We start from the raw sequence: 16,676 nt of genomic DNA, 5'->3' as shown, positions 1-16,676 counted from the left end.
GAGGGAAAGAACAAGAGAGGAACTCCTCCATTTCTTCTTGAATCAAGCTACTAAGTGAGAAAACAAAAGAAAGAAACCGATTAAACTTACCTTTGAGTGATTAGTTAGTGATTGTTGGTGAGATTTTGGAAAGGGAAAGCTAAGGCTATACTTGGTGAACTCTAATCAAGGTAAGAAAGATGATCTCTCTAATTTTGACTTTCAATCTTGTTTAAATTAAGCTTAGTAACTCAATTTGTGATGGAATCATGGATACTATCATGTTTTGGAGGTTTTCCCCTTTTAGATATGATGAACTAGGATTTGAGACTTGCTGCCAATTTGATGTATGATGCATATATGTTGCAATTAAGTTTGTATAAGGGGTTTTGGTAGTGATTGAAGTAAGAAATTGAGGAAGGTTGCATTAAAAATTGAAAATTCCAGATTTCTGGAAAATTCTGCTTCCATTCTGACCGGTTTTGTAACCTCATGTTAGAGGCCGAATTGGCCTTAGGTCAAAGAATGAAAGTTGTAGAGAATGGTATTTTATAGGTTCCTACAAAATTTCAGCTCAATCGGAGCAACGTAGGTCATGAAAAGTCCAAAATACCCTTACTATTTTAAGTTTTTTCCCCAGCAGTCCGTTTGGTCAGTTTGTCCAGTTTATCACATTTTTTCACTAGGATCCGTACTGATTTAGTTTTTTGCCAAAACATGAAAGTTTTATTATTCTGACTTAGATTTCAAACGCCTCTAAGAACACCTGAATTTGACTTTTGTAACCTGAAATATGACCATTACAGTACAATGCGGTTTTATAGCCGATGAGTTGGATTTTGGTTCTGTAATTTGAGGATTTGACTAAGTTGCATTAGAAACTGGACTAAGTGATCTTCATGAACATTGTAGCCCTGTGTCTTAGCTTCGAAACGGCATAGGCTGCGCCTCAATCCGATAAGCGTAGCCTCGGATATGTTATTTCCGTATCCGCACATCGAATCTGTCTTTTACTAGATTGTATTTCTGCACTTGTGATTATTGTGATTCTTATTCTTATGATGTTGTGAGCCTATGGAACGGCTTTTGACTTGAATTATGATATGTGTGACTTTCGGTTGTGGTTGAGGAAAAATAATGAAGCCTAAATGGCTGAAAAATTAGGTAAACACAAAGGGCATGCTGCCCGAATTTACGCTCGAGAACTATATAAATACACTTGCGACTTGGGTCGAATTGATATGAATAGTACTTAAACCATCTAGGGTACTTGAGTCTTCTTGTTTCGAGGTATATAAGTAAGGATTTGGCCGAACTTGTACCCTTGAGAAATGAAATAATGATTGCTCGAAGTATGTTTTCCTTGTACTTTCAACTCGCAAGACAATTTCAAGTATAAATATTACAAAATTTTACTGTTTAAAAAGGCGAGCAAGTGTTTCACGACTACTCTCCAAGTGAATTCCAATTTCTTGATTTTGATTGAATGAAACGTCTAAGTTTCGAATCTTAGTCATGTTTCAAAGTTCTCAAATTGAATTTTTATCACAGATCTGGACTCCAAACCTGGAGTATAACTGAACGTGAATACTAGAAGCACTATATCTTTTGGTGAGTGCTTTCAAATACCGAATTGCACTAGATACTTGAACTTGATACGTGACCGAATACATGTTATATACGTGAATTGATAGGGCAAGAGTGTACTTTATCGCACTTGCCCTTACGTGATATACTTGTTTATTGATTGCAATTGACTTGATATACTTGTTTATGAGGTGCGCACTTCCTGGAATTCCAGAAACCCTGAGACGAGTTACTCTAGTCGAGCCGGCAAGGGCTTGGTCGATTGGGTAACGAGCCCTGGGTCTCTTGCTTTGTCGAGTGGAGTGATATCTTCTCGACTAATTGGTATACTCGAGTATTACCACCCGTGTTTATTGAGGATTTTGGACCAAGTAGGGGGTGTGAATGGTGGACGGAGAGTAGTGTAAGTGGTGTTCTACTGGATTGGTTCCTTTACTTGAAAGTTGACGGCGTGTCAACTACTACGTGATCAAGCTCCTGATGATGAATGGAAGTTGGCTCCTGAGAGCCATCCGTATCCTTATGCTTTGGAATGATTATTGTTTATTGGATTATTGTTTCTTCTGAAAACTTTTACACTCGCTCATTTTGAGATTGCTACTTTAAGTGTTATTGCTCACTTTTATGAACTCTTCATGCTCGTTACTTTGCTATATCGAAAACTTGTACTTATAAATAATGGTCAATTTGCTATTTGGAACCTCACTAGACTTTTAGCTCATACCACGTTATTTGTTCTCCTTACAGGGGGTACGAGCGAGGCATGAGACATGTAAAGACTAGCATAGTCTAGTTGTTTTTTACTTTTGACTTTTGACTTGTACTCGCGCTATTTCTCGAATAGAATATTTTGTATTTGGATTGTATACGCTTTGAACCAGTTTGAGTATATTGAGGCTTTGTACCTTGATTTGTATCAATGTAAATTATAAGTTTGAATTGTGGGTGTTATTTATGGTTCATGGATGTGTGCACATGATTTGAGTGAGTGAGTCCTGGCGAGAGTTGGGCAGGCGGTCCGCCAAACCCTTTGGTACGCCTCAGGGGGAGGTGGGGTCGTCACAAACGATCTCACAATTGTTTGTGTTCCGGCCCTTGATTACTCCTCAACTAGATAAACGAGTTTAGCCTTGCCACATAACGACAAAGCAATTCATAGTTTTCATGAAGTTTTTGCCGAACCAAAGACGAAGTGAAAACGATGCGGCCGCTAGGCTACTAACAATGATAAAGCAAAAACAAGGACAAAAGTCCAAGATGAAGATATGATCCCTAATCTATTGCTGTCTTTTTATTTATAGTGTTGCCGCCGCTTCCCTTTGCTTGTTGAATTGGAATTTGTTTCTCACAAGGATTGTTTCCTTATTTCCCTTTTTGAGTTGCTGCCAAAAGTCTTCATTGAAAAGGCTTCCTAATCCCACGTAAGTTCAGAATTTGTTTCCAAAGAAAGGTGGTAATTCCAGAGATAGGACCCGCGATCCGTCTTTTTCACGCAACTCTATCTTGTCTGGCGTAAGCACACCAAAGAATGCCTAGTCTTCTGGAATTTGCCTCTTCTTTGCACTTTTTAACATCACTCGCCTGCAAATAACACAAATACTAAATCTAGGCAGAAATCTAATGTCTCGCACAATAAGTGACCAAAATTTAAGACCAAATACCAACGAATAAATATTCAATTATCGCCCTATCATATCACTATTTGATTCATAACATGTATGCAAAAGTTGAATTTCAAAATCAAATTTTGTATAATTGAATTTCACAATTCAAAAGTTTTGAAATTCAATACTAATGATAAGGTTTTGTTTATAGTAAATAATTCAAATCGGTTTTAAGTAGCTACTTTCATTAGTATTTATATTTTGTCCTTATTTATCTCGTTATTATTTTATACAAGTACATAGTGTTACTTTGTTATTTTTGTTGACTTGAGTTTTTCTTAAGGTTCATTTGGGGTTACAGTGATTTGTCAAAAAGTACTTATATTAGTTGAGATTTTGAAAAGGATGTGTTGTGTGGTTGATGAAGAAAATGGTATTGATATGTGGGTATTTTGAGTATTTTGGTGTGTCTTTTTTTATGGATAATGGGTGGATTTTTTTAAAAAAATGTTTTATAGAGGGTCACTATATGTATGTTTTGATCATTCAAAAATGACCTTAAGTTAATTAACCATCATATTGAATGAAACTTTCATTTGTATAAAATGTAAATTTTAATAATGGAACACAAGCAGTACAAACTATGCAAAATCAGTCGCTATTTGTTGCAATTCAATTAAATTTGATTTATTTTAAATATTCTAAATTTTATATTTTAGGTTTTGACTTAAATTTCTTTTACAAGTTATTAATACATTGGTCTAGGATTGCTTTTGTATGTATTTTTTACAGATCGAATTGTTTTATGCACAATATAATCAAATATTGACCTGTATTAGATAAATAAACATTGACTTGAAATTATCCATATAAGTAAACCTACATAAATTTTCTTATAATCCATAGTACTTTTTCTATTTTGAGAAATGGGAACATGCAACTATAGTAAATTACCTTGATGTTGAAAATAATTAACACATTTTATTGAACCTTATTTTATATCTTTTTTTACATCTAATTCGTTTTCATAAATTTGGAGACAAATATAGTACTTCTTAAAAAATCTTTTGATTTTAATTTTCATGTAAAAAATAAATTTTGTTATTATTATGGGTTAAAATATAAACTCGTGCATAGCATGAGTCAAAATACTAGTTATAAAGGGTTTGAGCAAGGATATACTGCTTTTAAATTATACAAAAACAATCACCTTTATTATTTACAAATATATTGTGTATATCTTATCTTTTCATGCAAAATTTGTATATTTTCAAATTTATTACTTCCAAGTAATTAGTGTGAACACTACTTACACATTTTAAGCATTAATATTTACATATCTATGCTACCTACCATTCACTGGTTCAAAACTTCTAGAAGCTTTCCTAAGTAATAATATAGAGTTTACAATTATTTTTTTAGTTCTTCAAAATTTTGTATAGACCATATATGTTGTCTTTCCAAATTAGAATTCTTCAAAAATTCACAAAAATTTCAATTGTCAAAGAATTATAACACATTAACTATTCCCTAAATCATTTCCTTCCTACGCTTAATTCATGCGCGTGGCTTCCAATGTTCATTTTCCCTTACGGATCCACTGTACTAATCATCAGAGTACATTTCTGAGCACGTTTGACCGTGCCTACCATAGAACGATCCGGAAAAAAAAAAAAAGAATTAATCACGACTTGAAAGTTGAAATGTGGTCAATTTATCAATTTATTCAGATATTTGACAAAATTACAGTCAAACGTCAAAACTCATGATCAGCAAAACATTTGTCTAAGTACGTAAAACACATTAAAGTTGCTAGTTGCGCTCCTCATATCAATTATAAGTAGTATATTTGAAGGTCCTAAAATACTTTTCTTGGCAATTTTAGGTAAACATATATGAGATTTCATGAATGAAAGTCATTGTGGAACGCAATAAAGTTCTAACAAGTGACAAAAATTTTTGTGAGTTTTGTGTACATTACTTTTGAATGATTCTTTTCACACCATCAGTGTGTATATTTATGGGTGTAAATACTTATCATATCAACTCAATTTGAATTTAAGTATTAAATTATATTTTTTTTATTGATAATAATACATTTATATAATCTAATTTATCATAATCTAAAGAAGAGGGGGAGCCTAATGTTATAGCACAATCTTTAAATTTTTTTTGTTGTAAATAAGGTTCAAACCCTCACTTACAATTTGAGTCCCTCCCTAGTGATTATTGAGTCACTGGGCTAGTGGTTAAGTATTAAATTTTATATATGTGTGTCTAAACTCGTTAGTATCTGACCGATTTATTATTTTGACTTACATCTGCATGGATGATGACACCTATCTTGATGTCGATTGATGTTGTTGCCTGCAGACAGCGGACAGGTGACTTGTCTTAAAAATGAATTTAGCCACCTCTTAAAAATGATCCAGATGGCGGACGGGTGACTTCTTTTCATTTTCTTTTGGTCAAAATATATTTTTCCTAATATAATAGCTTGAGGTGCGTCAAAGCATGGGAAGACGAGTCACCAATTACTGCTTATGCCTAGATCCTAGGACACCACTACTATATTATAGTAATATGCTGGTCACGTAGGCAAAACATGGTCCGTAACACTTCTACTTAACCATATAACAGAAGAATTAATTTCAAAAGCAGTAAACTAGAAAACAACTAGTACAAATTTGATTGGGATAATTTTAGAGACCTCCCTTGAAATTTTTGGTCTTGGTCAACTTGGTGGTGTGATTGATGTTGTTAGAGAAGGGATAAAGTACTTGAACAATTCTAAATCTAGGCTTCTTGAATTTGCCAAAATTAAAAAACAGTTATAGTTGCCCTCTAGAAACCTAATTTTGGACTGTCCAACAAGATGGAATAGCACCTATTTAATGTTAGTTTCGGGTTTAGAGTTCAAGGATGTCTTTCCAAGATATGCAGACATTGACCCTGAATTTTACTATATTCCTACTGATTTTGAGTTGATGAAAGTGAAAGAAGTGTGCAAATTTCTAGAAATATTTCATGAAATCATTGATATGATTTTTGAGTCCGAGTATCCAATAGTTAACAATTTTCTTGTGGAGCTCTATAGGATTAAAGAGCTTTTAAATGAAAAAACTCTTGACCCTTTCGAGCATATTCGGACTATGATTGGAAATATGTCTGCTAAATTTGATAAGTATTGGGGGGAAAGTAATGTGTTGCTATCTTTGGATGCAATTTTGGATCCGAGATACAAAATGTTTCTTATTAATCATGCTTTTTCGGTGATTTATGGCGAGGATGCAACTCCTAGATTCGTGGCTGAGATTAGAGACATTTTTTATGAGCTTTATAATGAATATGTTGATTGTCACATTGTCTTCCATTCTGAACAACAACAGAGACATGTTATAAAAAGGAAAGAAAATGAAGGTTCTAGTTCTTCTAGTACGAAACAGAAAATGACTGGACTTGTCGTTTTAACAGGTAAAGAAAAGTTTCATATGCATGTGAGTGAAATTGACAGGACTCCATCAGAAAAATCAGATTTAGATGTTTATTTAGAGGAAAGTAGGTATGATTGTGATGCAAATGCAAATCTGGATGTTTTGGGTTCGTGGAAAGGGGAAAGATTGAGATTTCCTATCTCGTCGAGAATGGCTGCCGATATATTCTCCATTCCTGTTACAACTGTGGCTTCAGAATCTACCTTCAGTGCCGGAGGTAGAGTAATTGATTATCGACGAACTTTTATGTCAGTTGAGACGGTGCAAATGTTGCTTTGCGGCAACGATTGGATCCACAGTCTTCATGGCCTAAAGAATAAGTCTCGCGTAAGTAATTGATTGGATGTTTTTGTTGTTGTTACAGTTTCTTTATATCTGATTTTGAAGAATTTTATAACTTTCATACTTTTGTTTTGTAAGAATCACTTGATGCGGCCGAATCAATCACATTTGAGGAAGTTGAACTTCCTGAATCATTCACAACCTGATTTTGTGGCTGTTGATGTTGCTTGATGCAAGCTGATTCATTCACATGCTGATTTCGTTCAAAAGCTGCATCATTCACAAGTTGTTTTCACCCAAGAAAGTTGTTTTTAACTCTTGGTCTAGAGTTTGGACATTTTAGAAACTGCTTAAAACGTATTGATGGCTGATGTTTAATTGTTTGGACTCTTTTATGTAATTTTTCATTTTGTAATCTGATCTGGTCTGATGCCAAGTTTGGACATTTTGTTCCTCCATTTGATAGTTTGAGCTGCAGTTTTTAACTTCTTTTTGCTACTCGTGCTTATGATGCTTCTGTTTTGCATTGTCTAATTAAATGGATGATATATCAGGGAATGTGTTGTTCTTTTTTTGCCAAACTGAATATGAGTGTACAAGAAGTTGATATGTTATCTTCCATAAACGAGCTCGAGCTCGAAGCTCGGCTTGAGTTCAAAATCGATTTTGAGCTCGAGCTTCAAGCTCGATAAGCTTGGCTCGCTTTTGTGAAGTTCGAACTCAAACTCGAGTTTTCTACCGAGTATATCGAGTCGATCTTAAACAACTTGTGAAACTTGAATTACTAGTCAAGCGAGCTTGAACTAGCTCGATTAGATGTTCGAGTCGAGTTCGATTGCCGTATGCTCGAGCTCGACTCGTCTCGTTTAACAGCTCTATTTCCAAGTAAATTTTGACTTACAATTGTATTTATTTTAAAATGTTTTGGAGTCTATAAATACTACCAATCTAGTAGATTATTACTTGAAGAGTTGAATTGAGATTTGTAAGGCGTCATGAGCGAAAGGTTATAACTTGGTATTATCAATATTGGGTTTTGTTAAGATTTGAGTTAATTAAATTATTAAGTATTTGTTTCTCCACTCCTTTCCACGTATTTTTATGTGTTAAAATTGCTTATGTAGCACGCATACTTTTGTTTTGTTTTGTTTTTTTTTTTGATAATGCACGCATACTTTTGTTCGTGCTAACAACAACCCTTCCTTGTCTCCCTGCAACAAAATCCCTCGGGGCACTATTTTCTGCCTTGGATTATGGAGCCTCTGGAGATCTCGAATAAAATTGTCAATACGTTCCAGGCATGTACAGTGGAAAAATGAATGTAGAAAAGGTTGTCGGCAGAAAATCACGTGACAAAGAGGAAAGTTCACCGAAGAGGGCTTTGCAGAGAGAAGTTCCAAGAAGATGAGTCCTTTGAAACTGCTGCTCAAAGTGGCGGGCTACCTCCAAGCAACTGAATAAAATACAACCACCCACCGGAAATAATTGTATTCTGTTTTAATTAGTTTAATCGGAACTAAATAATACTTGTTATTTACCTTGCACTATACACACGCCACTCACATTTTCGTTTTCCTAAGACGACAAGGAAAGGATTTCCTAATGCATTAGACAAAGACAATTGAAATACTAGATATGTGCATTTTCAAATTTCAGAACCATATATAAATCCAACAGAAAAAAATGACATTTATGTTGAGGACTTTAATGAAGTGAAAATTTTAAGAATTACATCACGGTCTCAATGTTTAGAGAAAGCCCTGTTTTAACTTATTGAAAAAAAAATACTTTATTTAATAGAGTTTTTAATAAAAGCACTTATTAAGTGCTTTTAAGTCCTTAAGTATATTATTTAAATACATAGTTCAATAAGTACTTATGGTATTAGATAATATATAATTTGAAAAACTTTATAAATATATTTATCTCTTTATTTAGTTCATAATATAGCATAAAGTGATTAAATTAATATTTTATTTTTTCAAAACACAAAAGCTATTCTAAAAACACTAAATTTGAATTTTTACTAAAAATATTTTTAATACAAAAAAGTTTCACTCCTAATTTTATAGAACAATATTCATCTCAAAAGTATTTTTATCATCTAAAAGTATTATTTTATTAAAAGCACCACAATGCCAAATAGGTCCTTAGAGTTATGTATTCGTCAACATTAATTACAAATTTATTACCTTCTCTTCTCGTACGAAAATACTCACTTAAGAAGTTACAACCATATATGACAAGAGAGTTTTTCTTGAAAATTAAAAACGAAATGGTTGCACATCATATCAATATCTACCATAAGTATTCCAGCAAGAATTATCTTTAGACAGGTCACAATCAATGTTTTGTGGGCTCAAGAACAAGCAAAACGTTTGGACATGGGTTTGTTTGGATAGGGACTTATTTGTCAAAATTTATTTGCTTACATCATCATTACAATTTTCAATACACTTTTTTATCTTCCCAATTATCTTTTTATCTCACATACATCACATCACAAAAAGTGCTACAGTAAAAATATCTCAAATAATTTACAATCCAAACAGAGTAATAATCAACCGACGTACGAAGCTTAAACTCCATATCATTTCTTACTTTCTCGTTGGTGGCTAATTTACACGAAACAACTTGCCGGATCTCACGTAGGCATCAAAACTTGTGATTTCTTGATGACTGGAAATTGGTAAACAGGTTGCTGGATCTCACGCAGCCGGGCGGCGGGGTCAGCAGAACATGCACAAGTAAGAGTCAGAGCCGGTTGCCGGTTGGACAGGTATCGCGACAGCTGAACGTGGGAATAGATAGATTTGAACTGTTCCAAATGCGTGTACCAAAGAGTGAATTAAGACGGCTCTACGAGTACGCCTCACCGTATCGTACGTGGAAAGAATACAACGCCAGCGGGTGCGGGTATTGTGTGCTTCCTCGATACGTCACGTTTCCTTTGTAATGCAATGGCTCAGTGGCCACTTGGAGGGACTTAAGTCTCTCCTTGGATTATGGGCCTGTTGGAAACCTAAATTTTTTGGGAGTTTATCTAAAACTTTACTGTAGTACACTGTAGAAGTTTTTGAAAAAATTTTGTAGAAATTTTTGTAAGGTGAAAAACTTTTTTTTTTCCTTTTCTTTTTTTTTTTCTCTTTCCCTTTCTTTTTCTTTTTCTTTTTCTTTCTTTCCTTTTTCTTTTCTTTCCTCTCTTTTTCTTCTTCTTCTTCCCCGTCACCTCCGCACCCCCAGCAGCAACTCCACCTCCCGGCTGCCCCGCCTTCCCCCTCTCCCTCGCCGCCCCCATCTGCGCCGCCCCCCTCTGCCCCTTCCCCGTCTGCCCCGCCTTCCCCCTTTCCCCCGCCGCCCCCTCTGCGCCACCCCCCTCTGCCCTCCTCGCCACCCCCCTCTGCGCCGGACGTAGAGAGAAAAAAAAAGACAAAAGAGGATGATGGCAGAGGAGGAAGAGGGGGAGAGGGAAAAAAAGGGGGAAAAAAATTTCTTGTCCTGCACCGGCACCGGAAATTGGTGACGGAGCCGGCAATGGAGGTGGTGGTGGGGGAGGAAGAAGAAGAAAAGGGGAAGGGAATTTTTTTTTGTTGTGTTTTGGATATTTTAAGTGTGTAGGTTAAAAACTTTTGATAAGTTTTTCGGGGTTCCTGTAGCAAAAGTTGTTAAAAAACTAGTTTTATACAAACTTGGTAAAAAACCAAGCTTCCAAACAGGGCCTATAGGTGAGGTTCAAATCTCATCCGCAGCAAAAAAAATCTAAAAGTTATATCATAGCACTTCCTTGATCTAATTGCATCTGTACACCCTGACAAAAAAAAAATAGCATATAGAATTTGATTTTTTTGCCCTTTACTTTCTTGCATCAACGAGGGTAATGGGACCCGCAACTATAACCTTTCCTCTCATGCCCTGAGGTTTCTAACAATTTTTCCAAGTCTGTTTAGGTTTTGAAATTTATGCTTACCTCTCCTTGTCTAATATTTAAAAAAATGATTCAAAATAATTAAAAAAAATGTTTACAAGTAAAAAAATTTTACTAATATTTTTCTTTTTACATTGAATGCGTAGAAAATTTATATTCAAATTTGAAAGTCTAATAGTGTAAAATAATATTTACATTACCAACATCATTTCACTTTAACCTTTCAAAGTAGATCAAAGCATTAATGCAAAGTGTTCATACAGTTTTTTTCCTTTTTTTTGTTAATGCAATTTTTGAAATTGATTAAGTTTTAATCAAACTCCACTATCAAATACACAATTGACAAAACTTTAGTCTTAAAGTGATATAATACAAATTCTTTAGAAAAACTTTAAAATAATTATCTTCCTGCATCAATGAGCTAAAGATTTTACTACCATTTTAAAATTTCCAATTTTGATTAAAAATAGCACTATTTAATCCTTTTTAGCTCATTTTGGTAGTACAGCCTTAATGTGTTTGGATAAGAGATTATTTAGAATAATTTTAAAACATACTGTAGCACTTTTTTGATGTGATGTATATGAGATAAAAAAGTAATTCAAAAATGTGTTGACAATGATATAAAACAAGTCAATGTGTGTAAATGAGGTGCAAACCAAACACAATCAAACTCTCTATTTACAAGGGGAAGTACGAGCGAATATTTATTTGGAAGATAAGGACAGTAGAGATGAGGGCAAGTATGAGCGGATACATCGATTAGGATTGAATATAATGGCGTTTTGTGCGATTCTTTCTTATTGTTATACATGTTTAAATTCTTTTATGTATAAATATATCAAAATATTATATTGAACATAAGTCAAATATTTTATTCATATACACGACTTTTACTTTTATTTCAATTACAATAATGTAATTTAATTATATACTAAATAATATAAAAAGTACAACCAGGCCACATTGTATCAAATTTCAACTCGCCCTCTCCCGATATTTATTTGGAAGTAATGATAATCGACTAACTTCAAAGTAACAGCATCTGATGCTATTATTAGAATCTTATTTCTTTTGTGCGAATTAATGTCGTCAAGCTGCATTAGTGAATCAATTGAGCCAAAAAGAGTTCTTTTCCAAGCCGTTCAAGTCTTACAAGGTGCTCTCTACAAAAGTAATGAGATACATTGTTGTTTACCTACGCTCCCCCCAGGCCAGGCAAATCCCCAGCTAGAGCCAAAAATGCAAAATACGAGAGTGTTTAGATAACTAAATTTTTTTATATAATAATTCGCTTGCATCATTAACATATTTTTTAATTTTTTTTTATATTTTTAACTACCTTTTTATTTTACATATATTACATCACAAAAAATATTTTAAATAATATTTTATCCAAACACATTCATATGGTAATCTCCACGACAGGGACGCCCGTTACAGTGAAAGACGGCAACAACAAAGGTTGTTACAATTGAGACTACAAGTATGAAACTACTCACTACAGATGGTAGTATATTTCATTACTAGTAAAAATCCAATCCCATAACAGTTGGGCAAAAATTCTAATAGGGAAAGAATATTTTTAGGAAAGAATAGTGTAAAGTTTAGTTGATGATCAATATATTACTAATATCGTTTCGGAAAAAAGAATATTTTTAGGTCTTTTCTTGTATAAGCTAGATTTTCAAGAGCATGGACTGCACAACTTAATCAGATTTCAATGTGTTTCCAATGTCAATCACGAATCGGTACTTGACATCAGCTTTCAGCAGGCGCTCCATTGCGGTGTTGACATAGTCCACCGGGACGATCTCCACATCTGGTAAGACATTGTGCTTTGCCGCAAAATCGATCATTTCTTGAGTTTCCTTTAAGCCACCGACGGCACTCCCAGAAATGGTCTTCCTGCCTGTAAATTCATCAAGTTTACAAGTTAGGCACAGGTACTACGACCAGAAAATGCCAGGCAAACAAAGGGAGAAATGCAATGCTTACCCGCTATAAGGGGAATTGTGCCAAATTCAAGTGGTTTTTCGGGTGCCCCAACCATGACAATCTTCCCATGAGGCTTCAACAAATTGATCAGTGGGACAATGGGGTGAACAGCAGAAACAGTATCTATAATACCATCCATGGTACCTGCCGCAGCCTGCTCATTCAATTAAACAGACCAAGTACAATTTGAATCAGTAAACATTGTTTTGTTGCAACTAGCAAAACCTACAATATCAATCGGTGACTAATCTCGGAACCAAGACAATTCCAATAAAACATTAATTAATTACCTGCAGCTGCTCAGGATCACGGCTGTTTAAGAAACCATCTGCACCAAGTTTTCCTATGGCTTCCTGCCTTTTACCCTCGGAGGTACTGATCACAGTCACCTTTGCCCCAAAAGCCTTCGCGAATTTTACGCCAACGTGCCCAAGCCCGCCCAAACCAACAATGCCGACATGTACGCCAGGTTTATCGAGTCCAAAATATCTCAATGGGCTATAAGTAGTGATCCCAGCACATAGGAGGGGTGCACCGATATCCATCGGCAGATTCTCCGGCCAGCGAACAACAAAGTGCTCATCAGCAACCATGATATTAGAATAGCCTCCTTGCGTGAGTGTTCCATCCGTGTCAATGGCGCTGTATGTTAGTATGTGTTTCGGGCAGTAGTTCTCAAGATCTTGGGAACACATATCACAGCCGCGACATGATCCTACTAGGCAACCGACACCAACCTTGTCCCCAACCTTGACTTTCTCAACCTTACTACCAACTTCAGTTGCTACACCCACAATTTCATGCCTGTATTGATGAATTGTAGTTGTCAGCACCTTGCCAATTGTTAAAACAAAATTAACAGGATCCTTAGTCATTCTTCACGAAATCTTATTTGTCTTAATGTCCGCTTAATCCAAATCTATCCATACAACACCATTAAATCAAGAAATCATAATTAATTTGTCATACTAGAACTTCAAACTTGGTCATATAAAATGCAAAAGTACTATCGATCCAACGAAACAGTTTCTGCTAACATTTCGAGTTTTCCATCCTTTTTTACACAGCAGGCGTAAAATTACCTTGAAGTGCGTCGATTTCAAAGTAATCTTTTGCACTCGAACAAAATTAGCATAATTTTGCTAGCCTAGTTTGCAAATTTTAAAAGTACGACGAGCTGATCATGCTTGGGATTCATAAATTCTTACTTACCCTGGCACCATGGGGTACTGGGAGAAGCCCCATTCATTCTTGCAGAAATGAAGATCCGCATGACAGATTCCACAATACAACACTTTGAATTCAATATCATGCTCACCAGTAGCCCTGCAAAATCACAAAAACAACAGCAATTTCATAATCCCACCAACCCAACCAAAAAAAGAAAAAAAAACCATCAAACCAGTTAAAAATGTAAATGCATGACTATACCTTCTTGAAAACTTAAATGGAGAGAGCACTCCAGATGGGTCTCTCGCAGCCCATCCTACAGCCTTCACTGGCATTTCTTCACTTCAAAATTAACGGGGCTGAGCGTTTTTCACTGGTTCAAAAAAGGAAGCGAGGAAAGCAGCAATAGACAGTAGGCTCGCAGCCAGTAATGCACTAATACTAGAGAAAGGAGTCTAGAAATGGCGAGGTTCTTCGCTTAACGTGGTAATGGCCGAGTCTATACTTATAGGTGGAAGTTTGCAGCTAGGGTGACGTAGCTGGAGAGGTAGGAGAGAGAGAGAATCTAACGTCAGATTTTAGGCTTCCAATTTTGTGGTATAAAACCATAAATGGGACTGGCGGCTTCACATGCATGATTCACGAATTTTCTGACTTCTTCTCAAATGACAGCCAGTTATGTTGTTGTTTTTTGAAAAAAGGTATATATAATTAGAATATTCCACATTTAGTTAATACAGTAATAAACGTGTTAGAATATTCCACATTCAGTTAATACAGTAATAAACGTGTTAACGTTAATTAAACAAGTACCTATAAACTAATACATGGCTCTCCTCCACCAGAAAAAGAGTCAGCTGTTGTCGGACGGCTTTACTTTGTCAAAGGCAAAGCCTTGGGTTGGCAAGTGGAAGAGTGGTTAAAGATGCCAAAAGTGGCACCTCGATGCCGAGCAAAAATTCTTCAACTCGTAAACAAACTAACTAGGCTTGGTGCCCGCAGGTTCCGCGGGTTATCCATTATTGATTGTTTTAGAATAACATAAGATTTATTTAATAATATAGATTTAGAGTATTTTGTATAATAATGGAGCTGGAATAGTGGATAGATGAGTGATATATTAGATTTATTTATTTGTAAATAAATATAGTGAAATTTATGTGATTTGTATTGTATTTTTTAAAATTAATATGATCTAAAGATTTGATGGATAATATGCGTGATGAGATAGATTAATAATTTGGAATAATTTGATGTTATAGCTTGGTATAAAATGTGTTTATTAATTAAGTACTTTTTTGTTGATAAGTAAAGATGACATTGATTTATTTATGAATGAATGTGATTGAGATAGATAGAAGGTGTGTTTTTTTTAATTATTAGAATTTGAATAAGTAAAGGATAATATTAATTTTGAGAGTTGAGAGATTTTATGTATTAATGGTTTATTGATAAATGGATATTATTGAATGTAATGCGATGTGTATAATTTTTTTTATAAGAAATAGAAATAATTGCACACGAAAATTATAGAGTTTAATCATTGTAATTTGCAGTAGAATTAAATGTTTGTTTGTTATATTTTATTATTTATTTATATATGTGTGTGTGTATATATGTATATGTATATTTAATAATTTATTTGAGTTTGTATGATTGTTTAGTTTTCTTTTGGCATGATTATCTTTTGTAGTTTTGTTTGTCGTTATATTTGTGGTGTTGCTATTTGTCCTGTGATTTTTGTGTCAATATAATATATTTTTTTTGAGTTGCATCATGTATAATTTTGTTTGTATATATAAGGGTTTGTTATAGTTTTAGAGAAAGGTTTCTTTTTCTTTTTTAAATTTTGGTCTTCAATGGTATATTTTTCAATTTTTTAATTTTTGGAATATTATCGAAGTAACATTTTTGTAATAGAGGGAAATTATCTTTTTTTTAAAAGCAATTAGTCATATTAATGCAAGCTAATAGAAAGCGGAAAAATTGATTTATATTTATTAGATATATAGAAAATTTTCATTGATATATATATGTTTCAAAAAATAAGTATTTTTATCGATATATATATTAGTTAAATACATAAATGTTTGTAAGTAAAATTTAAAAAGTGATATACTAATATTTTTACAAAAGGAAAACTAGTAGGTTTTGTATTTAACATAAATTAAATACGTGTATACTATATTAGTATAACTGTATTAGTATAAATGTATTAGTACAAATGTATTACTAAATTTAGTATAACTAATTCATAATTTTTATTAATAAGCATGTATACTTAATACTATAATTCATATTATCAATTAAATTACCTATACTCCTGCACATTATATATTACACATAGCTAATACTATCATTATTCTAAGTTTGTAACTAATCAAATTAAATATTTTATACGATAAAAGAAAATTATAAAAATTTTGTAATATTAATATAATTATATATTAATATACTATACACAAATATTATATTAATATAGGCCCAGTAAATATTAAATTAGTTATAGTAATTATATTGAGAAAATTGAGGAGTAATAATTGAGTTTGGATTAAATCCAAATAAGGCACAAAATTCGAATATTTTGTGAGTTGAGTATAATTTTTACATTTATTAACTTGAAATTCATGATCCGAA

The 16,676-nt window shown here is 33.8% G+C and overlaps 2 protein-coding genes and 1 long non-coding RNA gene across 3 annotated transcripts; 2 read left to right on the top strand and 1 right to left on the bottom strand.

Moving 5' to 3' along the window:
• LOC140010281 (uncharacterized) lies at positions 1 to 2,448 on the top strand. Its single transcript, XR_011817585.1, has 3 exons — positions 1 to 170; positions 1,531 to 1,590; positions 2,314 to 2,448. It is a non-coding gene; the product is annotated as an uncharacterized lncRNA (long non-coding RNA).
• A 3,616-nt stretch (positions 2,449 to 6,064) lies between these two features.
• On the top strand, positions 6,065 to 7,177 carry LOC140010523 (zinc finger BED domain-containing protein RICESLEEPER 2-like). Its single transcript, XM_072057805.1, has 2 exons — positions 6,065 to 6,991; positions 7,085 to 7,177. The coding sequence occupies exons 1-2, from the start codon at positions 6,065 to 6,067 to the stop codon at positions 7,175 to 7,177; spliced, it is 1,020 nt and encodes a 339-aa protein (XP_071913906.1).
• A 5,104-nt stretch (positions 7,178 to 12,281) lies between these two features.
• LOC113700501 (8-hydroxygeraniol dehydrogenase-like) lies at positions 12,282 to 14,534 on the bottom strand. Its single transcript, XM_027220986.2, has 5 exons — positions 14,301 to 14,534; positions 14,082 to 14,195; positions 13,160 to 13,673; positions 12,870 to 13,023; positions 12,282 to 12,783 (listed from the first exon to the last, which is right to left on the bottom strand). Exons 1-5 carry the CDS (start codon positions 14,372 to 14,374, stop codon positions 12,581 to 12,583), a joined length of 1,059 nt encoding a protein of 352 aa, XP_027076787.2. The 5' UTR covers positions 14,375 to 14,534; the 3' UTR covers positions 12,282 to 12,580.
• Positions 14,535 to 16,676: the final 2,142 nt, after the last annotated feature.

The sequence above is a fragment of the Coffea arabica genome, chromosome 7c, assembly GCF_036785885.1.
Source record: "Coffea arabica cultivar ET-39 chromosome 7c, Coffea Arabica ET-39 HiFi, whole genome shotgun sequence".
NCBI lineage: Eukaryota > Viridiplantae > Streptophyta > Magnoliopsida > Gentianales > Rubiaceae > Coffea > Coffea arabica.
This window is presented reverse-complemented; position numbering and strand designations above follow the sequence as displayed.